We start from the raw sequence: 24,576 nt of genomic DNA on the forward strand, positions 1-24,576 counted from the left end.
TTTACTGGCCAAGTATGAGATCACACAAGGAATTTGTTTCCGGTAGAACAAGCTGCACTAGTATCATCATAAAAAAGATGGAGGACACTAATAAAGGCTAATCTAATTTAATCTAATCTGATTCCTTAATGTAATTGGTACCTTTTAGGAATAACTGTGAGACAATGTGCAAAGTATCAAGCAGACAGTGGTTGAAGTGAGTACACAGCTGGAGCGACAATGATTATAACAGGAAGCTGTTTTGCAGTGTTGTGCAAAATTGTAAAAAGACAATATAGAGTTATATTGAGGTTACTGTTTAGAGAGTGAATGGCTTAGGGGAAGAAGCTGTTTAAATGTCTGCTGGATTTGGCGTGCATGGATAGGTCGAGCCTGCCTGAGGGGAGTAGCTGGAAATTGTGGTGGGCAGGGTGTGGAGGGTCCAGTTGGAATCTTGCATTGTGGAAGTCCTCGAGAGTGGGTAGGCCAATGATTTTTTTCTGCCGTGCTAACTGTCCGTTGAAATCGGATTTTGTCCATTTTTGTGGCGGTCCCGAACCAAACGTGATGGACGGACGCACACAGGATTGATTTGATGACTGCCGTCTTGAAATGACAGTAATGCATAAAAAGTTGTAGCACCTGTGTCTTTCTTAACTTTTCAATACCCACCGCAAGAACCTCAGCAAAACTCTTTGACACTGTTAGATACAGGGTGGGAAATATTTCCCACCCACTCATGCACAGCTCATCTTGTTGTACTTGAGGGGAGTTTATTCTGCAGAGGATGAGAAGACGATGAAAATGTCACTGATGCGATCAGCATTGGTGCTACTCACAGGTACTGTAAGTCAAAACAGCACAGGAGTAATATTTATCTTTGAAAAATATTGTAGAAAAGTCCAAAAGTGTACACTTGTAATAGTAATAATAATAATAATAATAATAATAATAATAATAATAATAATAATAATAATAATAATAATACATTTAATTTATAAGCACCTTTCAAAACTATCAAGGTCACTTTACAGCCAAAGGACAAGTTTTTTCTGTGGGTGACCTGCAGCAGCCACACGCGCCAGCGTTCACTCAACCCGGGAGTCACTCAAATAGATAGAAAGCTAGCTAGTTAGCTAATAGATACCTAATATAGCTAGATAAATAGAGAGCTTGCCAGCTCAATCGTATATCTGCTTTGTGGTGAGCACATCTGCCCCACAGTTCTGAAGTGTGGGGTTCGAATCGTTACTGGCTTTCCTGTGTGCCGCCTGCATTTTTGATTTCTCTTGGCTCTGCAAAACCCCCCAAAAGATGGATTTTACGTACTTTGAGGCAACATTGTTCACATGTCAATGTGGTTGAAGATGGTGCAACTTAATGGTGTACTTTTCACTTAAGAAAAATTATTTGCGACTGAGTTGCCAAAATGACCCTCAAAAATTGTACAAAATGAATTTCCTCTGATAACTTATATTGTGGCCATACTGAGAAAAAAAGGATGGCCTACATATGGCAACATCAAGGTTGAAATAGATTTTCATTTATTATTTTTTTAATAAATAAAAATCTAGTTCAACTTTGATGCTGTTTTTTTTTTACTTTTTTGACTTCAAGAGGACGCCGCGAAAGTGGCTGCCTTTCCATCAGCTCCTGTATTTTGTTTTTCTACTTCTTTTTTTCATTTTCTCTTCCTTTCATAACTTTGCTGCTGTAAAATGTAAATTTCTCCACTGCGAGACGAATAAAGGTACATCCAATCAAATGCTACCAAAACAAATTATTCCCACATTTTTAATATATTTATAAATGGGAGATAAAAAACTCACCAAATTAAAAAAAAAACTCAAAATAAAACAAAAATGAAAAATAATCTCTCAAAAGTCCCAAATTAATATAACTTTGGCCTGCAGTTACTATGAGTGCTAAAAAAAGATCTGGAAATTAATTAAACCTGACCATTCTTTCTCTTGTTATGGCTGTGCAGTTTGCGTGGCAGTAGCGGCTCAGTGCTCCGTGGTTCTGAATGAATCTCAAGCAAGAGTGGACGTTCTCGTGGGTTCCTCTCTCACTTTGTGCTACCGATTAAAGGACTGGACATCAAAGAGATTCAAGATTTGCTGGCATTTTAATCCATCTGGATGCTCCTCGGTCCACTCTGAGTCACTCTTTTGTTCCAACATATCACACAGAACCGAGGAAAAAGAGGTATCGCTCAACTTTACTTTAAAAAATGTCACTCAGCAAGACAGCGGATGGTACTTTTGCCGCATCTTTGTGGATATTCCGGAACTGATGACTCTGGACAGTAGTGGAACAGTAGTGGTTGTTCGTAAGTGTATACCGATTCTCTTAACGTTTGTGGAGAGCTGTCAATACATCCCGATCTTTTCCAACCTTTGTTGAGCCATGGCACATATTTTCCATGAGAAGAATTTCACGTCGAACAAAATGGTCACAAAAAAGGTGGTCCATCCCTTCGTTACAGGACAGTATGTACCTTCTGCCATCAAGTGGAAGAACATTTAATTGTGTTGACTGTCACTGTATGTTGCTGGCACAGATGAGCAAAAAAAATCAATGTTGATGAATATTGTTTTGGACTAAGTAAGTGAAATTAGATGATTTTACATGGCAAAACTAATCCATACCTGTCAACCTCCCTAGCTCCATGCCCTTACAAACTGTCGTATTTTCCCTTACAAAATAATCGTACACCATATTGTTTATTTATGTAGTTTAACATGTTATTGTACATGTGTTTCTTTATATCATTCTGTACATGACAAGTGTTGCTTAATTACTACAGTGTTCTCTATTATATGCCACTGTTGAGGAGTCTTCCGGTTGGATCCATTGATCGATGTTTTCCAGACTTCTACGTTTTTGACGTGGCTCTTTGACGTGGCTCATAGAAATCGGAGACAGCTACTTTCACGTTTTTTTAAGCAACACAATACGAATATTTCACATCTCTCTTCAAAGCTTGTATCAATCCCTCGTATCGTCCTGACTTTCGCTTTGTTCACGTGTGATCGGATAATGCAATGGGAAATCCCCAGGCGGCAGACACATGCGCACAGTAGCGTCAAACCGCTCGCTTCGTTTCCAACGAAATTAAAAACATGCCGAGATAGAGGTTACCGCAGCGAACTCGTTTGACTTGATTGATTTGCCGTTTCGTAATAGTCAGTGTATACCGGATGGTACCCATAATTGACAAATTTGCGTTTTTCCGTACAGATTATCCTTGTACGTCGTACACGTTTTAAAATACATAATAAACGTACTTTGTACGGGAAAAACGTACAGGTTGATAGGTATGCTAATCTCTCATGACACACTGATGCATCACGGCACAGTGGTTGGAAATTTGTGTTTTAAACTATGACACCTTCATATTGAAGTTAAATGGATGCCAACTCTTGTACGTATAACCGAAATTAACACCCCATCACGGAGACACTCGTGACAATAGATGTCATGTTTTGTTCTTTTGTCTATTTTTTTTATAAGGCCACCATAACACTCGAGCAGGGAACAAACGTTGGCTCTAATGGTGGGGGAAAATACCAAGTCTCAGCTGTGGCCCCAAGCATATTGTGAGGGTTTTCTGTGAATGCCTGGCAGAATTCCTTGTCAGAAAGTGTTTCAATTCACACTTCCAGTAAAACATAATCTCGGAGAGTTCAAGTGGACCATGATCCAGGCATGGCCATAAAGCGGTTGGTACCTGTTGTAGTGGCGATCCCATTACCCACTGATGGGCATCGACGCTTGTGTTTGAGACCATTTCAATATTGTCATAAACTTTTACCTGGTACTGTTTATCAATCATTGGTGTGAGCACAAGCACTGCAATCTAACCATGTACTGTATTTCTTGCGGCTGTTGTTTCTTTGCCTCCCACAGATGTGCCCCTGCTGAAGACATGGTGGCCATGGGTCACTGTTGGAGTGCTCTGCCTCATCCTATTGGCCCTGCTGATGTCAGAGAACTTATTGACTGATTAACTTATTAATACAGTCAAGTGAATAACGGCGTCAATTGTTAGCCTTTTTTGTGCCATTTGTGGCAGGGGTTGGTCCCTATCCTAAGGTTTTTTTTACTGTAATGCTGTGCAAGATTCACATGTGCTTTGTTTAGAAAAAAATGCAAACCTGGAAGAAATTTGAGACCCTGCAACAGCGCCTTCTCCTGGCTGAAGTCCACCATCAAATGGCTCATGTTGTCACTGGCCTTGGCCTTCAGGGAGAGGCGGAAGGCCGGAGCCATTGTCACGCTGTCGACAAGACAGGAAAATCAGAGAACACAAGGAAGGCGCATTGGACGCTAGCCAGAACTACCACTGAGCCTTGATGGGCGCTGGAAGGCGGAGCTAGAAGGGAGAGCATTCATCCAGGGAAGTGGGGTGACACGAGACGGTACAACACCACAACAAAAAGGCTCTTGAGTAGAAAGTTACCAAAGTGCTCATTGTCTAAGAAAAGGATGACTACACATTGGAACACATGCACGCTATCAAACAAAATGGCTGGTTATATATCAGGGCAAAAGGAACAAAATGGAAGCAATGGATAGCTGTTTACAATACCTATCTTTAATGTCTTTGGCTGCCTGGAGGGGAAGAGGAGGAGAGAAGAGATACGAAGCGAAAACACAACTGAGTTTGGAGCCAGTGATTGTTGAGGTTACCATTAGAACAAAACATGTCGCGGATGGCTTGGTAACGCCAAAGAGGGGAAAAGTGTTGTTTGTTTTATGTCAGTTCAACGCTGGCAGATATTTCCACAAGTTACCTGTGTGAAGCTGTCCGTTCCGGAGGAGCAAAGCGTCTGATTGGCCAGCTCCAGCAGCTCCTCCGAACTCTCCAACGCTTTGGAGCAGGCGCTCAGCTGACCCTTGAGTGACGACACAAAAAGATGTTATGTTTACTCCATTAGAAAGAGGCGGACATTGTACCAAGTGATGTGCTGTAATATGTCAAGCCACATTGTCAATCAGAGTCAAATCAGATGAACCCCAATGCAAGTTTGTAAAATGTAAATGAAAATGAAGAATTTCCCCCATTCTGTCCTTTACTTATTTTTTTTTACATCATTCCCATTTAAACCCCAATACATTTCTCCTAACCATCCCCGTCTTATCCTTAGCCTATATTTTTTTCCTTTCTTTAAACAATTTATTGGCAGAGTGTGCCGCTTCTGCGGCTTACCTAATTCAACAGCAGCGAATAAAGACATGACTAACTTTAACTAGGAACTTTGTGGCACTGACAACAAGGATAATGTTGTACACTGTGGGTGTGGTACCAAAGTACCAATACCACAAATCATATTGGGCCAAAACTAGCCTTACTTTCACTATCGGCTACTCATACCCAATACCATTGAAAAAAGTTATTGTGTGAAATTGATGAAAAGGTTTCTTCAACCGTCATCTGTACTTCAAGAAGTACAGAACCTTTTCATCGATGGACCATTCCTCTACGACTGAGAGCTTACACAGACGTATTGTGTGAAATGTCATTTCATATATGTAAAGTACAAGAGTAGAGGTATCAGTGTTTTGTGAGAAGAGAAAGAGTGAATCTCTATTCTCATAGGTTTGACCAGGTGTTAATGTCCAGACTTACCTGCAGCTCGTATGTGCGGCTGGCTCGTTCCTGTTTAATGTGTGTCAACATGTTCTCCTTCATCTCATCCAGAATCGAATGGAGAGAGTTGAACTCGGACTCCAGGTCCTCCTGCACTCGGGTAGAGTTGACCTGGTAGATGAGGAGAAATGACAGATTAGGACTGCCCACCATCATTTCCATCTTCATTCATCCACCACTTGTATATCATTACCTCCAGGTTGTCAAGGCTCTGTTTGAGACTGCAGACAAAATTTGAGATCTCTTCATTCTTGGTGGCCAGTGTGTGGGTGATTTTACGCAGTGACTCCTGCAGAAAAGAAAAGGTTGCAGCCCTTGCTTTATAAAACATTTTAACATGACTAATTGTTAATAAAAAAACTAACATTAATCCTTTAGAAAACCCTCTTCGAACAAATCATTGACCTTAACTTTGAATGTGATTAAAGATATTACTTGATTGTTCAAAGGATTGATCATTAAAACAATGTAAACCTTACATTTTAACAATCATGTTTACAAAGTATTGTATTTGACACATAAACTATCTGTGACTCCTGAAACAACCTGAGTTCGCACCTTCAGTGATCTGCTTGCATTGCCCAAAGAAGAAGTCATAAAAAAACAATACAGGTAGAGATTTTGGGCAGGTGAAATTGGACGTGAGTGGTGAAACAGAGAAAAACAGTAAAAAGCAGACTCCAATTTGGTGCCATGCCTCGGCATTTTTGAGCTTGAGACAAGGGATACATACTAATGTGGAATGCGGCAGATATTTCTGGTCGACATGGTGTTTTCCGTTGGAGGAGAAGCCCCGTCAGTGTCCCCCTTTGGAACAGGAAAAATCGTGACGAGATGCATGTGTGACTGGTAAACTATAAATAGGCAGGGAGTCGCCGTATTCTTATTCATGCTTGGATGAACGGGAGCATTTCCAAGGTTTACAGGACTGTACCTGGGACAAAAATAAATGTCTTGATGTATTCGTGTGTCCTATAAGACGCGTTTAAGTGAGTCACGTTGCCGTGGAGTCTTCTTCGGCCATGTGATGGATATTCTTTGTTCTGATTGGCTGACGTCGCCTGACCTGAGCACCGAGGAGGCCACTCCACTGCCGGAAGGATGCGCATTCATAATTTAATCATACAGTTGAGCAGCCATTGAAGTGGAACAACCCCATTCAACGACAAGTTAAAGAAAAATATGGAGAAAAAAAACAGCAGCAGCAAACATGACATGTCCCCGTCAAGGTAGCATCGAAAAAACAGTGAGACAGTCACTGTTCAAGACTGCATCCATGTTGGGAGAGGCCACCCGTTCGTGAAATATGACGCCAATTAAACATTAGACAAACGACAATGGTAAAAACATAGTTTGAAGCAGATTATCTGTCACTCCTTTTAAGTTATGGTCAACAACAAAGTCCGCCTTATCGCCGTATTTCCTTTGTACGCTATGCCCTCAAAAGGTCCTCCTACCCCCCAGTCGGAAACACCTGTTCCTCCATCTCGGGCTCACCTTCTGGTCTCCCATCTCGGCGTTGCCGCACTACTGCCTCCACTACTGGCCGTAAAACGGCAAGGCCGGTTTCTCTCCTGGTTCCGGCCCCCACGTTCAGGGAATTAGCACCGCGGAGGGGACACTGATGCCGCCTGGGTGCGACGCATCTTTCGGACGGACACTAAGCGAGTAGCAACGCCTTTTGGGCCACGAAGCGTAACGCGCATGCGTCAGGGGTGGATTATGGGTAGCTGTGTTTCCCTCTGCGGCTGGGCGTGATGCTGCCTTCAGAGGCCTTACGGGGAGGAGAGACCTTTAGAAGGGTTGTGTATACAAAAATTCTACTCATGTTCAGTTTCTTCAAAATAGAACTCAAATATATAACTGAAGTGTCAATATAACTTGAACCAGGCTAGGTAACTCTTACATCCACTCATAGACAAAAGCCTGACACCTGCATCTAACTTGTGGTGGCTGTGCTGTCAATCACTTTTGGCTCATTCACACCAGTCCAAAAAACATGGAATTAGTTGGGTGAACATTTGTTGAATACATATAAAAATAATTAATTAAAAAGACATTGACAAAAACTTTAATATTTTCCAAGGAAATGCTGATTGAATATTTTAATGTATATTTTAGAAGTATATTCATTCATTCATTCATTCATTCATTCATTCAAGCATTAATTCATGCATTCATTCATTCAGTGCACTTCAATAAAATAAATGGCAAACCTCAAAGGACAACCGACGTCTCCGGACAAGTTGTGTCCATAATTTGTAAAATGGCTTCAAATGACTTCTACTGAGAGTATTTTACAAAGATTCCACGGCATACCGCTATGTTTTATGTTTTAAGACTCGCGCTGAATATTCCGGAAGTTTTGTTTTTGAGTTGGTGACGTGTCCTCACCCTACGTCACTGAAGGAATGACCCTGACCGAAAAAAGGACACATTGTAGCAGTCCTTCCATCACGTCAATTCTTTTTGCTGTACTTTGTTTGGTCTGAAAAAAAGAGGCAGACAAAGCTCAGCGTAAGGAATTATTCAGCCTGTGGAAACGGGCTGATTAAGTCCTTACACGGGGCTTTGTCGCCATTTTCTGCCTCTTTTTGGTGATACTTTCCCCGCAATGTTGCCTCAAAATGGCACGGAATAAATGCTTTAATCGATTGCAAACATGTATGCTTTCCTCTTCAGAACTATTTGAATCATATTCATAACTGGATGAGTAACAAGAAAGCATATTCCCCGAATCTGAAGCCATTGTTTTGATTCTCCAGCAAGGCAATACGTCTTGGAGTGACACCACGAAGAAGGGGGCAGGACCTTCGGAAATTGGACACTTCCGGGTTCATTTTTTGCAGATTTTGGACACTTTAAGTCATTTTTATTGGTGTTTTGCATTTGACAAAAAATATCATACTGCATGTTTTGGGTATTTTAGATGCTATAAAACGTTTTTCTGATGTCAGTTAGGAAATAAAAAAGTGATGTCGGCTGTCCTTTAATTCTCACCGCTTTTTCGAAGTTCGTCGTATGCAGAGAATTCACATCTTTTGTGCAACTGTGGATATGTTTCACATCAGAATCAGAATCATCTTTACTGGCCAAGTATGAGATCACACAAGGAATTTGTTTCCGGTAGAACAAGCTGCACTAGTATCATCATAAAAAAGATGGAGGACACTAATAAAGGCTAATCTAATTTAATCTAATCTGATTCCTTAATGTAATTGGTACCTTTTAGGAATAACTGTGAGACAATGTGCAAAGTATCAAGCAGACAGTGGTTGAAGTGAGTACACAGCTGGAGCGACAATGATTATAACAGGAAGCTGTTTTGCAGTGTTGTGCAAAATTGTAAAAAGACAATATAGAGTTAGATTGAGGTTACTGTTTAGAGAGTGAATGGCTTAGGGGAAGAAGCTGTTTAAATGTCTGCTGGATTTGGCGTGCATGGATCGGTCGCGCCTGCCTGAGGGGAGTAGCTGGAAATGGTGGTGGGCAGGGTGTGGAGGGTCCAGTTGGAATCTTGCATTGTGGAAGTCCTCGAGAGTGGGTAGGCCAATGATTTTTTTCTGCCGTGCTAACTGTCCGTTGAAATCGGATTTTGTCCATTTTTGTGGCGGTCCCGAACCAAACGTGATGGACGGACGCACACAGGATTGATTTGATGACTGCCGTCTTGAAATGACAGTAATGCATAAAAAGTTGTAGCACCTGTGTCTTTCTTAACTTTTCAATACCCACCGCAAGAACCTCAGCAAAACTCTTTGACACTGTTAGATACAGGGTGGGAAATATTTCCCACCCACTCATGCACAGCTCATCTTGTTGTACTTGAGGGGAGTTTATTCTGCAGAGGATGAGAAGACGATGAAAATGTCACTGATGCGATCAGCATTGGTGCTACTCACAGGTACTGTAAGTCAAAACAGCACAGGAGTAATATTTATCTTTGAAAAATATTGTAGAAAAGTCCAAAAGTGTACACTTGTAATAATAATAATAATAATAATACATTTAATTTATAAGCACCTTTCAAAACTATCAAGGTCACTTTACAGCCAAAGGAGAAGTTTTTTCTGTGGGTGACCTGCAGCAGCCACACGCGCCAGCGTTCACTCAACCCGGGAGTCACTCAAATAGATAGAAAGCTAGCTAGTTAGCTAATAGATACCTAATATAGCTAGATAAATAGAGAGCTTGCCAGCTCAATCGTATATCTGCTTTGTGGTGAGCACATCTGCCCCACAGTTCTGAAGTGTAGGGTTCGAATCGTTACTGGCTTTCCTGTGTGCCGCTTGCATTTTTGATTTCTCTTGGCTCTGCAAAACCCCCCAAAAGATGGATTTTACGTACTTTGAGGCAACATTGTTCACATGTCAATGTGGTTGAAGATGGTGCAACTTAATGGTGTACTTTTCACTTAAGAAAAATTATTTGCGACTGAGTTGCCAAAATGACCCTCAAAAATTGTACAAAATGAATTTCCTCTGATAACTTATATTGTGGCCATACTGAGAAAAAAAGGATGGCCTACATATGGCAACATCAAGGTTGAAATAGATTTTCATTTATTATTTTTTTAATAAATAAAAATCTAGTTCAACTTTGATGCTGTTTTTTTTTACTTTTTTGACTTCAAGAGGACGCCGCGAAAGTGGCTGCCTTTCCATCAGCTCCTGTATTTTGTTTTTCTACTTCTTTTTTTCATTTTCTCTTCCTTTCATAACTTTGCTGCTGTAAAATGTAAATTTCTCCACTGCGAGACGAATAAAGGTACATCCAATCAAATGCTACCAAAACAAATTATTCCCACATTTTTAATATATTTATAAATGGGAGATAAAAAACTCACCAAATTAAAAAAAAAACTCAAAATAAAACAAAAATGAAAAATAATCTCTCAAAAGTCCCAAATTAATATAACTTTGGCCTGCAGTTACTATGAGTGCTAAAAAAAGATCTGGAAATTAATTAAACCTGACCATTCTTTCTCTTGTTATGGCTGTGCAGTTTGCGTGGCAGTAGCGGCTCAGTGCTCCGTGGTTCTGAATGAATCTCAAGCAAGAGTGGACGTTCTCGTGGGTTCCTCTCTCACTTTGTGCTACCGATTAAAGGACTGGACATCAAAGAGATTCAAGATTTGCTGGCATTTTAATCCATCTGGATGCTCCTCGGTCCACTCTGAGTCACTCTTTTGTTCCAACATATCACACAGAACCGAGGAAAAAGAGGTATCGCTCAACTTTACTTTAAAAAATGTCACTCAGCAAGACAGCGGATGGTACTTTTGCCGCATCTTTGTGGATATTCCGGAACTGATGACTCTGGACAGTAGTGGAACAGTAGTGGTTGTTCGTAAGTGTATACCGATTCTCTTAACGTTTGTGGAGAGCTGTCAATACATCCCGATCTTTTCCAACCTTTGTTGAGCCATGACACATATTTTCCATGAGAAGAATTTCACGTCGAACAAAATGGTCACAAAAAAAGGTGGTCCACCCCTTCGTTACAGGACAGTATGTACCTTCTGCCATCAAGTGGAAGAACATTTAATTGTGTTGACTGTCACTGTATGTTGCTGGCACAGATGAGCAAAAAAAAATCAATGTTGATGAATATTGTTTTGGACTAAGTAAGTGAAATTAGATGATTTTACATGGCAAAACTAATCCATACCTGTCAACCTCCCTAGCTCCATGCCCTTACAAACTGTCGTATTTTCCCTTACAAAATAATCGTACACCATATTGTTTATTTATGTAGTTTAACATGTTATTGTACATGTGTTTCTTTATATCATTCTGTACATGACAAGTGTTGCTTAATTACTACAGTGTTCTCTATTATATGCCACTGTTGAGGAGTCTTCCGGTTGGATCCATTGATCGATGTTTTCCAGACTTCTACGTTTTTGACGTGGCTCTTTGACGTGGCTCATAGAAATCGGAGACAGCTACTTTCACGTTTTTTTAAGCAACACAATACGAATATTTCACATCTCTCTTCAAAGCTTGTATCAATCCCTCGTATCGTCCTGACTTTCGCTTTGTTCACGTGTGATCGGATAATGCAATGGGAAATCCCCAGGCGGCAGACACATGCGCACAGTAGCGTCAAACCGCTCGCTTCGTTTCCAACGAAATTAAAAACATGCCGAGATAGAGGTTACCGCAGCGAACTCGTTTGACTTGATTGATTTGCCGTTTCGTAATAGTCAGTGTATACCGGATGGTACCCATAATTGACAAATTTGCGTTTTTCCGTACAGATTATCCTTGTACGTCGTACACGTTTTAAAATACATAATAAACGTACTTTGTACGGGAAAAACGTACAGGTTGATAGGTATGCTAATCTCTCATGACACACTGATGCATCACGGCACAGTGGTTGGAAATTTGTGTTTTAAACTATGACACCTTCATATTGAAGTTAAATGGATGCCAACTCTTGTACGTATAACCGAAATTAACACCCCATCACGGAGACACTCGTGACAATAGATGTCATGTTTTGTTCTTTTGTCTATTTTTTTTATAAGGCCACCATAACACTCGAGCAGGGAACAAACGTTGGCTCTAATGGTGGGGGAAAATACCAAGTCTCAGCTGTGGCCCCAAGCATATTGTGAGGGTTTTCTGTGAATGCCTGGCAGAATTCCTTGTCAGAAAGTGTTTCAATTCACACTTCCAGTAAAACATAATCTCGGAGAGTTCAAGTGGACCATGATCCAGGCATGGCCATAAAGCGGTTGGTACCTGTTGTAGTGGCGATCCCATTACCCACTGATGGGCATCGACGCTTGTGTTTGAGACCATTTCAATATTGTCATAAACTTTTACCTGGTACTGTTTATCAATCATTGGTGTGAGCACAAGCACTGCAATCTAACCATGTACTGTATTTCTTGCGGCTGTTGTTTCTTTGCCTCCCACAGATGTGCCCCTGCTGAAGACATGGTGGCCATGGGTCACTGTTGGAGTGCTCTGCCTCATCCTATTGGCCCTGCTGATTCTGTGTGTTCTTTTAATTCGACGATGGAGACTCAAAGGTAGCCTCATCTTTTCTGGTGCCAACTGCTAATTCCATCTTTTTGGGTCCCTGTAATGTTAAAATAAACATCTAGTAAAGTTTACACACCAATGACAATTAGTTCTGAACAACCCTCCTTAATCCGAACGATTCACAAGATTCCAAACCTGCAAATTGAGGTTTCGAAATTACGGATGAATTAAGATATTATTTGTGTTCTAGCTAAAAGCGAGTTTGCAAGCTAACGAGGGCACTGAAATTCGAGTTGGAAAAGGACGTGTCACACCGAAATTAATCTTGTGTCACACAATTCAAATTTAGCTCGACTACCCCCCCCCCCCCCCAAAAAAAAAAAAAAAAAAAAAAAAAAAAGAAAAAAAAAAGAAAAACTGCTATGGTGAAAACCACTTGAACAGAACTACTTATAAAATAGATTTCCCTTCACATGGTTTTTAAGTTCTTCTTTATCTCTGTAGCTTCCTTGACATGACAAATCAGAAGCTGAGACTGTTGGTGGTTGTTGTGGTTGCCTCAAAAAGAGACACAATACATTTAAAAAAATGTGCCACAAGGGGTGTTTGTTTCCTTTCGGTAACATAAATTGGAGCGACCACAAGGCTTGCTTGTTATAATGTCAGAGATGTCAGTAGAAACAGTTTTTAAAACGTTAATGCACAGTTTTATCGTGCAATTAAAAAATGATTGTCAAAGGAAAGCCCTATTTTATGGAAGTGAACTGCTAAAAATGACTTTGAGACCATGGTCTTGTTTATTTTTGACAATTGTGTGTTAAATGTATTTGAATATGATTCCACCGGTGAATTCATTGCTGTTTTACTCATTCATATTCCTTTAGAATCACACTGTGCAATCTACATGAACACTCATTCCTCACGGCCACGTGTTGTCAGGGACCATCTCAGTGTGGGAGCCAACTAGCTGGCACTCCAAGTCCTGCCACGGACAAAGACAGCAGGAGCAAACAGAGGCCGAGACAGCCAAGATAGAGCCCACAAATTCCACACGTTTCTTTCCAATGTTATTCATATTTCAAGCAGAGTTGTCATTCTTTTTAAGAATGTTTGTTTTCTGAGTTGTTTTTCCTTCTCATCTCATTTTCCTCACTATTTTCCACACAAAATGTTATATATACTATATGGTTTGATGACAGGGGGATTTTAGTGTGTCCAGTTTTTAAAGCCTGTTTAAATAACGGTAAGAAAATGTAATCAATCCAAAGTTTGTCAAGAAATGTCAGTTTTCAAGTGTAAAAACAAAATGGCATGTAAAATAACTGCTCTCACAATACAATAAAACTCCCATTGTGCTACTATAATAGAACTCCATCCAAAATTCTGTTTATGATCGTTCTAGATGCAGGATTTTGGAATGCTTGTGGACACCTGAGCAATTCAAATCCACAGCACAAAACATATGAGGGAGAGAGTGGAATGATAACCACTTGTGCTGCTTAGATGTCTCGGTATGTAAGATCCTGTAGATTTAATTACGGCCATTTCAGATAACCTGTTCAGTTAAAACCTTCCATTCCACCATCTTTTCTTTTAAATGTTATGTTTATTTGTTTTCCAGCATCTTCATAAAGCCAACATTCACCTTAGATTAAAATGCACAGGCACTGTAAATTTTGTTACATATACAGTAAATAACAAATATATTGTACTGAGACTGAAGGCATCAAGAGCTAGACGAAACACATCTTTGTGAAGCCCATCTGGAATCTGCAAACAAGCAAAAAGCACATGTAGACAGCAAAACAAGCGAAATCGCAGACAAGGTGTGGTCCAGCATTGCTTACTAACTTACAGTAGATCAGCAAGTTTAAGTGACGATCCATCACATGCAAAAACACATGATTTATATTCCGAAAGCAAATGTCCAGCCAGATGTCTTAAGACATGATACAGTAGATAAGGCACATGCGCTTCACCGCTAAGTGTCCTTCTTTCAAAAATATCGGGAGATGAGGTTCTTAAAGAAATAAACTTTTTGTTAATATGGCATTCTATACACACCAAAAAAGCACCTTAGTTCATATTGTACATAGTTTATCTAATATTTCAATTGCCTTGCCTGAGCAATTTTTAACTTGTCACAATAGGAATGTAGCAAAAAAACCCAATGTTCTATGCCTGAGTATATTTAGTCATCAAGTGCATGTTAATCCAAAAGGGTTGAATCAAGGCAATGGATCTTTATTCATTAAATTTGTTGTGTGTTTTTGAAAATCTATAATAACTTCAGCAAATATTCTATCAGGTTAACAATAGTATAATAAAATCTACAACTGTGCCCAGTTCTTACTGTTGCTCGCCACAATAGGAGCACCGACCACAGCACGCAAGTCATCTCCGATGAAGACTCGGCATGAGAGTCCCTGCGTGACCTTAAACTTACATGTACACGGCATCTTGATAGAAGTTGAGCATCCTAGTAGGTTTTGACACGGTGGTCACTCCAAAATGATTCCCCCATGAGTCTATATTCATTAATTCCAGCTTTATGGAACATACAGTACATAATAAGATTGTTTTAGACTGCGTTACAATGGACCTTGCCTATTGATGTGTCCCAATTTACACATTTACCCTTTTTCTTTTTCATCTGGATTCTACCCTGACCAATCTTCTGAAAATCTCACTCATTTATATTTTCTTGCAATATTTCTTTCTAAGATGCCACAAGATGGGGCTAAAGTATTGGCGAATAGGAAATTACTCATTGATGTCAAGATGCTATGTATGAGCAGGGTCACAGAACAAATTAAAGGCACACTAAACACTTGTTGTTCCAAAAATGCATACAAAGAAAATACTGTCCTCCACTGAACATATGTGAGGGGATAGGGAATAAAATGTCATCTATTGCGGTGTAGTTGTCTCTATGGTTGAGAGGGGGGGAGGGGGTTGCTGGACTATTACCAGCTACGGTTGTCCACATAACTTGGTACAGCTGAAGGGTACTCGGGCAAGCTTGGGCCTTGAGCCGTCTGGCCGACAGCGCTGCATTCGCCTTTGGCTGGCGCGTTCTTCCAAGTGCCGGTGCCCCATTCTTCTTGAGCTCGTGTCACACTGCCCCCGCTGCCACGGTACAGTCTGTGCACCTGTGAAAGTGGAAGAACAGTGAGAGGTGTTCATTTTGTGAAATACAATGCAGCAAGAAAGTCCCAAGTCAAACTCAAGCAAGTCAAGTCAAGTAGGCAGAGTTTGGCAAGTCAACAATTCACAAAAAGCCGCTTCAACTTGTTTTTTTCTTGAGATACCCGATTGAAGTTTTCTTTTGAACTAAACACAAAACACAGAAAATTAACGTATAAGGCGCACCCCGAATGAGTGGTGTACTTTCAAACTTTTTCCATATATAAGACGCGCCGGACTATAAGGCTCACCTTCAATGAATGACAAAAGTTTTACAAATATAATATATCAATATATAAACGTTTTCCAAATATAGGGCACACCACATTATAAGGCACTACTGTAGAGACTGGGGTTAAGCACGACTTCTTCTACAGCACAGGTGTCAAAGTCAAGGCCCACGGGCCAAATCCGGCCCGCAACATTATTTTTTTCGGCCCGCGAAAGCAAATCAAACTTGTTAAATTCCATGATGATTGCTAAAATCTGAGCCAAAATTTCATATTTTTGGATGTCAACCACAATAAAAGTCATTATTCTTGACTTCAGATTTGAAAACGAGTTATTCATTAATTTGCTGTGTGCTCTGTATGTAATATTTGAAGGGATTTAAACATTCTAATGGGTTCCCCAAATTCATAACGGCCCTCGAGAGGAAACCATAACTACAATGTGGCCTGCGGCAAAAAATGACTTTGACACCCCTGTTCTACAGGGTAAAATGGAGTCGTGGCTGCTGACAAGACCTGTTGTGGCTCAATATGACTTCACAGATAAGGCGCACCTGCATATAAGACATCCTTTGCAGAGAATAAAGGCTTTTGGGTGCGCCTTATACACTGGAAAATATGGTATATTGAGTGACAATGTCCCGAACTTAAGCAGCAGATACAGAAAAAACAAAGTGGGGCAACACAAGCAGAAATGATATCTAATACTACTCAAACTATAGAGCCAAAGCATCTCCACGTATATCCATATTTTTGTACTATGCTACATGCAGGTGGAGAAGGAGCAACATGAATCAGCAGCCTGATGCCCGTTGAATCGAAGCAAAAAACACATTTTTATTTTTTTACATTCTAGTTAATGAGATCGGTGGTGTGTGTAGGCTGTAAAGCAGAGGTGTGAAAGTCAAGTCCCGGGGGCCAAATCTGGCCCGCCACATATTATTTGGTCCACGAAAGCAAATCAAACTTGTAAAATTCCATGATGGTTGCTAAAGTCATCACGGTCCCCGAAAGGGAACCGTAACTACAATGTGGCCCGCGGCAAAAAACGAGTTTGACACCATTGCTGTTAACATTTTTTATTGCCCGTTAAAGTTCAATGCCATTGCAGAAATTACTGCATTGTGCGCGACACCAAAGATGATTCTTCTTTTGAAAACAAAACACAATCTTGAAAATGCAGGTTTTCAAATGTAAACAAGCAAGACCTTTCAAGTCTTTCAGAATTTGTCGCCAAACAAGTGTTAAAACCCAAGACTGGTGATTTGATTTGACATGAGTCATGTGATACGAGGCCCCCACCGCTACGATGGGTAAGTATGTATATGTGAAACCTCTCACCTTGACAAGCACCAATGCCATTAGGGCGGTCACCAGGGTCAAGAGCAGCGTAGTGAGAAGCATCACTGTGGCGGCGGCAGCATTGTAACTAAAAAATGTCACCGTAGCAATCCAGCCACTACGTGGTTTCGGGTGACAAGAGAAGGATTAGTTAGTGTCGACAGGGCATCAAGCTTTAGCTAAATGTATCCAAAAGAAAGCCTTACGAACACTGTGTGAGCGTGAGATGTTGGTGCATATCAACAGCACAGCATGTTCACATTTTGTTTCAAGTATTATATTTGAACTCATTCACTGCCAGACGTGCAAAAATGTGTCCACTCCAGTGCCAGGGTTTTTGTCATTGTCACTCAAATTCAAGGACCCACAGAATATTGACTGTTAGGACTACATAAACATTCAATGCAGCGTAAGAAACCTTAGACTCTCTTCTTTGTTTAGAAAAAAAAGAGTTAATTCCTAAATTATATGGATCTGGAGTTATATGAGCTTGAAATGAGTGCAGCTGCCCAAAATACAATGAATACATACATATTGGTTTATATAGCACTTATTTCTATACAGCAACAGCTGCATCTGGAACAAAGCGCTTACATGGAAAAAGGGAAGTGTTGCCCCCTTGTGGAAGGGGAAAACATTGCAAGAGGCCATGGCCAGCACTATATCGGCACCCAAACAAGTAAAAACAAAACCTGAACAAATTCGAGAATCTACGTCATATTTTCAATTTCCAAATAAATTTGTGAATGGCAGTGAATCGTGTGAAGGAAAAAAAAATCTTTTCATTTACTCAAACCCTATTTTTCGTTGTATTTTGCCACAATTTTAGCAGCGAGTGGAATTTTTCGTTCCATGAGTGTTTTGTCAAGGTGGCTCACCGCAACTCACCAAATTCCCCAGTTGCTGATGCCTAAACACTGAATGACAGCCAGCACCAGCTGAAGGAAGAAGATGAAAAAGAAGACCATGAAGTTGAATGAGCTATCCGCTCTGTTGAAAGAGACAGAAAAACATACTTCAAATGATGATTTTCTTTGTTTCCAATACCGCAAGATGGTCAAATCCCTTGATTTATGTCAAATTCCGAGGTACATTTTCAGGATTTTAAAAATCACATTTAAATGTAGGAATTTCAAATGTTTACGTGTCATAACATAAAATGCCCAGATGAAACCTAAATTACACCATCATAAAAACATGTCTGTGCCGTTTCATCCAATACAATACATATTGATTTATATAGCGCTTTAACAACAGCTTTTCATCTCTAATAAGTAGTGTTATTTTGAATGCATTTGTTGTGTTTTACATCCAGCGTTATTGGATTGGATGGATTGGATTGGATATGCCTTTATTAGTCTCACAGTGGAGAAATTTACATTTCACAGCAGCAAAGTGATGAAAGGAATGAAAGTAGAAAAACGAAATACATGAGCTGCTGGAAAGGCAGCCACTCTCGCGGCGCCGTCTTGAAGTCAAAAGAACAAAAAAAAACTAAATAACAAATAATATGACAGCATAGAGACAATATGACAAAACAAAGACACAGAGAGACATTCATTCTTCAGGACTTGCTGTACCCTCTGTGGTTATGGAACAGATAGCTGTGCTTAACATTTACTGTAATCCAGAAAAATACTTCAATTGTGCTAAACGATGCCTCAAGTGCTGCTTCTATAATTGCATTGGATAAAAGACCACCGCCTACAGACGGAGACACACCTGATAGCTTTGTAGATTGGCCTAAACCAGCAGACGTAACTAGCAGGACTGAAGAGGATGAGCCAGAGCAATGAAAAGCCAAAGTTGGAGCCATTACCCCCCGCAGCCCACCAGGCGATGCAGCCAATCACGTTCAAGCAGAGTGTTGCTGAATAAACTGCAGCAAATAACAGCATTTGATTTGACCAAGAACATCTTGTGGCATTCTGTTATGCAAGAGAACACAACTTACTGATCCAAAGAGTGAAGATTCGCTTCACCAGCTGCTGGTGTTGGGCAGGAATTTCCTCCTGGATATTCTGATAAAAGCATGGCTTCACTTTTATAAATTTCGGTAGGGGAGGAAAGTTGTTTGCACGTTCTGCAAGTAAAAAGCATTTGAACCTGAATTGAAAGGTGAAATACAGCAAGTGTTTTTTCAGGCAGCCTAAGGGGACATGTTACAATGCTGATACAAATCCCACAGGGTGTAACGGGATGTCACAAAATATTTTTTGCCAAGTTCCAATTTGCAAGTGTGAAAGAAATCAAACTTGGGAGCCCAAATCATCCCATGATGATACATAGTTGTCCTATTGGCTCAATTTACACAATTGAAGAAAAATAAATCATGGGCCACATCAAACGACACAATGGGCTGTATCTTGTTACACATCCAGTTATGAATATGATTCAAAAAGTTCTGAAGACGAAAGCATACATGTTTGCAATCGATTAAAGAATTTATTCCGTGCCATTTTGAGGCAACATTGGGGGGAAATGCATCACCAAAAAAGAGGCAGAAAATGGTAAGCGAGCTCCTGTGAGGAATTAATCAGCCCGTTTCCACAGGCTGATAAATTCCTTATAAGGAGTTTGGTCGCCCTCTTTTTAGTCCTACACGACATTTTCAGACAAAAGTACAGCAAAAAGCATTGACGTGATGGAAGGACTGCTACAATGTTTCCTTTTTTCGGTCAGGGGCGTTCCTTCAGTGACGTAGGGTGAGGACTCGTCACCAACTCAAAAACAAGACTTCCAGAATATTCAGCGTGAGTCTTAAAACGTAAAATATAGTTATATGCGGTGGAATCTTTGTAAAATACGCTCAGTAGAAGTCATTTGAAGCCATTTTACAAATTATGGACACAACTTGTCCGGAGACGTCGGTTGTCCTTTAAACCATGAGTTTGACACCTTCACGATATAAATGCAGACAAAAATGATTATATGACGAACCTGTCATCTTGTAATCCTTAGGTCGCCCTAAAAAGATAAAGATATCGAAAAACAACAAGTCATGCAGGCGATACCATTCATTTAATCATTATCCATATTACAACCTTGAACTACAAACGTTACCAATTGACAAAAAAAATGCACCGCGTTTTTCCCCATCTCTAAAGGAGACAGCGTCAAAAGTCGAATACTGTACACATAAACGACTCAGAGAGTCGGTTTGGCTTCATGAAAAACCTGTGAGAACCGTTAGACTTCACTTTCTAGAAGTACATTTATATGGGACCGTTTTTGTATCTAAACATGGGATATGTTTCAGTTAAGTATGACGTAAAACGCATTCATAGCGAGAAAGCCTTTACCTTCTCACGTCGATATATGAAAGGTGGTCAGCAAATCATTCCAGATGCGTTTCTTCGACCCGCCCATTAAACTCACAACTGCGGCTGCGCAGGAATGACGCGGTGTAGTTCCGAAACGGTAACATTCAATGTGCTAAATGGCAGGTAAAACGCCAATTCCCACAATGCACGTAGGCTTGTAAACAGGAAGCGCGTGACTCCTAACTCCGAAGCCGCCCAAACGATGAAACATGAAAGTTCACAAGGTTTCATGCCTACATGTACGTGTTAAATGCTTGTTAAAACAAAATTACTAAACACTCTCCCCGAAACAAAAATGATATTACAGTGAATGACAAACAAAAATGTACTGTGCCCGAAGTCCTGCTAGCGAGGCCATGTTATGTTACGGTCCATTGAGGAAAATCATTCAATTTCATGAACAAATACAATGGCAATCTGCAATGCTTGCGTTTTAGTTAGCTGAGTGGACAGATGGGTCAGGGTCTTTAACACATCACATACTGTATATTCGCCCAACGTTGGTGGCGCAACGTATTACTTGTAACTCCGAAAACAAATAACACGGATTAACAATATATTTACTGTTTTGTGTTATTTTTTTAATATAAAGGACGAGAATTGGTAAGAGCAACAGTCTTCTACTGCGCAGGCGCCGTTGGCCGGATGTCATATTCATTTTCAGTGGTGTGCTGCAAAACAATTCCCGACTCATTTATTTGACTGGTTTGTCGGATGTCGGTGAAACAGTATTCCGGCTCTTTTTAGGGAGACGTTTTTTTTGGGATAAGCATATATATATATATATATATATATATATATATATATATATATATATATATATATATATATATATATATATATATATATATATATATATATATATATATATATATATATATATATATATATATATATATGTGACGGGTGTCACAACAGTGACTGTCTTCATCCCCACGATGCTGCCGTATTAATGAAGACGAGACGCGTGGATGTGTCTTTTTATTTCTTTTATTTCTGCAACACAGTATGGCAGAAGGGATGGGTGAAGTCGCATGGGTTTCGTCTTGTGATTAACCTGAATCTCCTCGAGATTGTTCTCAAATGCAAAACATTCTAGATAACAAAACAGAATTAACAACGTGTGATCGTATAGTGGTTATTTACAGAAAAAGAGAATACAACACAAGTTCACTGTTATTTACAAGATGTCCCTGAACGCATCATGGGCGGAGACTCGGCAGAACACGCGGTGCGCTTGTAATGGCTGGCGCACAGTTCAACCAGCCACGGACACTCACGGGCAAATGAGACACGACACAAGAAACTAAATATTGTTCAATAAAACGAAATGAAACAATTATTACCTGCAACACAGTATGGCAGAAGGGATGGGTGAAGTCGCATGGGTTTCGTCTTGTGATTAACTGCGATAGAAAAGCGCATATTCCTAAATTCCACTCGACAAAACGTGAAGTAAATAATGACACAAAAAGTAATCTGGACTCGAAATGAATAAGGGAACTAATTAGATAACACTAGACAGTACAAAAGGGGAAACAAAATAAGATATTGTCATGAAAATGCGCGTTAATCAAGACCAACAGAAAATTGCGACTCACCCTGAATCTCCTCGAGATTGTTCTGGAAACTATGGGCGGGACATAGTGCCACACTGTGCGCCGTTGCGTCACTTCCTTCATAATTTAATAATCTAAGCGCACAACTCCGTTACATACACCCCCCTTAAATTATGCAGAAGTGAGGCAACATACACACGGAAGACAACAGAAAGACCAACAGGCACAATAGACAAGGTTATCGGGCAAGGATGTACGAGGAAGTCAATCATAGGAATTCTTCTTTCAGAAGTGTGAAGGAATAGGGTGGTTCAAAACCCATCCTATCACAGACTAGTAGAAATGCCATTTACATTTCACAAAACAGCACATAACTACACCCGTTACTGAGAAGCCATAAAGATAATGGCGACAATTGGCACACAGCACAAACCCCCAAAAAAAAAATCAAATGGTCATATTAAACCCACATTAATGTTGGCATCCCGACTCTCTGATAGGACATTTCACATATCAGCCTGTCAGGGGGTTTAACTGTCCTACCACATCTCGTGAAATTGATGGGGCCCTGTGTGTCTTGTGGTTGTGTGCAAATTACCGCCTCAAGTTCAGTCTCATCTGGGGGTGAGTCAGGGGTCGAGCGTGCTATGTCAAACACCGGGTCTGTGGAAAGTTCAGTCTGTGTGTGGATATCATGGCCTGCTGACAGACTTCTCTCACTGACATCCCCTCGACATGCATCGGCGGAATCATGCTCTGAAGAGAAGTGCTCATGTTCCTCTGTCTGAGCTGGAGACTGCATGACCCAGTTCTCAGTGCGCAGCTGAGTGTCCTCCTGATCATCAGGGACTGAGCTTTTGTCACTCCCACAATGTACGTCCATCTCTGACCCCTCTGAACACGAACCAGGCTCCACCTGCCCCGAGAATGTCAAGAAGTCAACCGGGAGCAGTAAGTTCCTGTGTACGACCTTCTCTCTGCCTGTGGCATCATCTCGGATCCTGTACACATTGATCAACGGCTTCACAGACACCACGTCATAAGGGGTTGACTCCCAACGATCCGCAACCTTCCGCTTGCCCTTCTCGCCTCGATTGGCTAGTAGCACCTTGTCACCAACAGCCAATGGCGACCCCTTGACTTTGCGGTTGTAGATCTGGGCGTGGCGGGTCTGTTCCTTGGCTGCATGCTGTTGAGCAATTTGCACGGCTTCAGAAAGGTCTCTCTTCAAGGTGCTCACAAACTCATTGTGACTGACAACATTGGCGTTCTCCAAGACATGATGGAACATGATGTCAATGGGCAAGCGAGGGACACGTCCAAACATCAAATAGAATGGCGCAAAGCCCGTCGTCTCATGTACTGTGCAGTTGTAGCAGAAAGTCAACATATTCAACATTTGTGGCCATTTAGACCTAGACTTTGGGGGAAGTGTTCTGATCATCCCTCCAAGGGTCCGGTTGAATCTTTCTGCGATGCCATTACCCATGGGATGATACGGTGTTGTGTGGGACTTATGCACCCCTGCCATCTCAAGAAGATCCTTGATGAGTCTACTCTCAAAGTTGGCTCCCTGATCCGAATGGATCCTTTTGGGGAACCCATAAATGCAGAAGAACTTGTCCCACAGGCAGCGGGCAACTTGCTTTGCTGATTGGTTCCTGCAGGGGAAGGCGAGAGCCAACTTTGAGAAGTGGTCGGTGACGACGAGGACATCGGTGGTTTTCTTGTCGCCGGACTCTGCTGTCCAAAAATCAATGCATACCAGTTCCATTGGAGCCGAAGTGCGGATGTTCTCCAGGGGTGCCCGGGCGTCTGGCTCGGGAGTCTTACCCAAGATGCACCTCTGGCACTGCCTTACATGTTTTGTAATGTCTTTCTCCATCCCTGTCCAAAAGAACCGTTCACTAGCCAAGGAGAGTGTCCGAGAACAGCCCTGATGACCAGCCGCGTCATGCACACCATGTAGGACTTGGTGTTTCAGAGACCCAGGTATGACGAACTGAAAGACTCTTCTGTTCATGTGGCGATCTTTCCTTACTCTGTAAAGAGTCCCGTCACGAACTTTCAGCTTCTTCCAGTGCCTCAGCAACAAAAGAACACAGCTCGTCTCAGCTGCTCTTTCATGTTTGGTAGGTCTCATATGTCGCTGCACATAGAACATGACTCGGCTGACTGTTGAATCTTGGTGCTGCAGGTCACGTAACTGACTATGGGGAATGACAATGGAAGGGTCTTCTTCAGGTAGCTGTAGTGACAATGGGGTTGCTCCAGGGAGTCGAGAGGTCCCGCCAGTCTGATGGA

General features: G+C 41.0%; 2 protein-coding genes and 1 pseudogene across 4 annotated transcripts; 1 reads left to right on the top strand and 2 right to left on the bottom strand.

Annotated features, from left to right (window-relative positions):
• Positions 1-4,027: 4,027 nt before the first annotated feature.
• On the bottom strand, positions 4,028-7,319 carry LOC148895548 (fibronectin type III and SPRY domain-containing protein 1-like). Of its 2 annotated transcripts, XM_089001364.1 has the most exons (6): positions 7,133-7,319; positions 5,829-5,924; positions 5,615-5,746; positions 4,779-4,880; positions 4,574-4,596; positions 4,028-4,261 (listed from the first exon to the last, which is right to left on the bottom strand). In XM_089001364.1, the coding sequence occupies exons 1-6, from the start codon at positions 7,145-7,147 to the stop codon at positions 4,030-4,032; spliced, it is 600 nt and encodes a 199-aa protein (XP_088857490.1). In that variant the 5' UTR covers positions 7,148-7,319; the 3' UTR covers positions 4,028-4,029. The 2 variants fall into 2 exon arrangements, with proteins under 2 accessions (XP_088857490.1, XP_088857492.1); XM_089001366.1 differs by lacking the exon at positions 4,574-4,596 and having other exon boundaries at positions 4,140-4,261.
• Positions 7,320-9,472: 2,153 nt separating this feature from the next.
• LOC148895549 (uncharacterized) lies at positions 9,473-13,976 on the top strand (annotated as a pseudogene). Its single transcript, XR_016115621.1, has 4 exons — positions 9,473-9,539; positions 10,640-10,988; positions 12,547-12,680; positions 13,518-13,976. The product of XR_016115621.1 is annotated as an uncharacterized LOC148895549 (transcript).
• Positions 13,977-14,861: 885 nt separating this feature from the next.
• scamp4 (secretory carrier membrane protein 4) lies at positions 14,862-20,755 on the bottom strand. Its single transcript, XM_089000679.1, has 7 exons — positions 20,693-20,755; positions 20,331-20,357; positions 19,345-19,473; positions 19,113-19,269; positions 18,279-18,380; positions 17,391-17,508; positions 14,862-15,785 (listed from the first exon to the last, which is right to left on the bottom strand). Exons 2-7 carry the CDS (start codon positions 20,335-20,337, stop codon positions 15,600-15,602), a joined length of 699 nt encoding a protein of 232 aa, XP_088856805.1. The 5' UTR covers positions 20,338-20,357; positions 20,693-20,755; the 3' UTR covers positions 14,862-15,599.
• Positions 20,756-24,576: the final 3,821 nt, after the last annotated feature.

The sequence above is a fragment of the Hippocampus bargibanti genome, linkage group LG07, assembly GCF_051943395.1.
Source record: "Hippocampus bargibanti isolate YZ-2025 linkage group LG07, ASM5194339v1, whole genome shotgun sequence".
NCBI classification, from domain to species: domain Eukaryota; kingdom Metazoa; phylum Chordata; class Actinopteri; order Syngnathiformes; family Syngnathidae; genus Hippocampus; species Hippocampus bargibanti.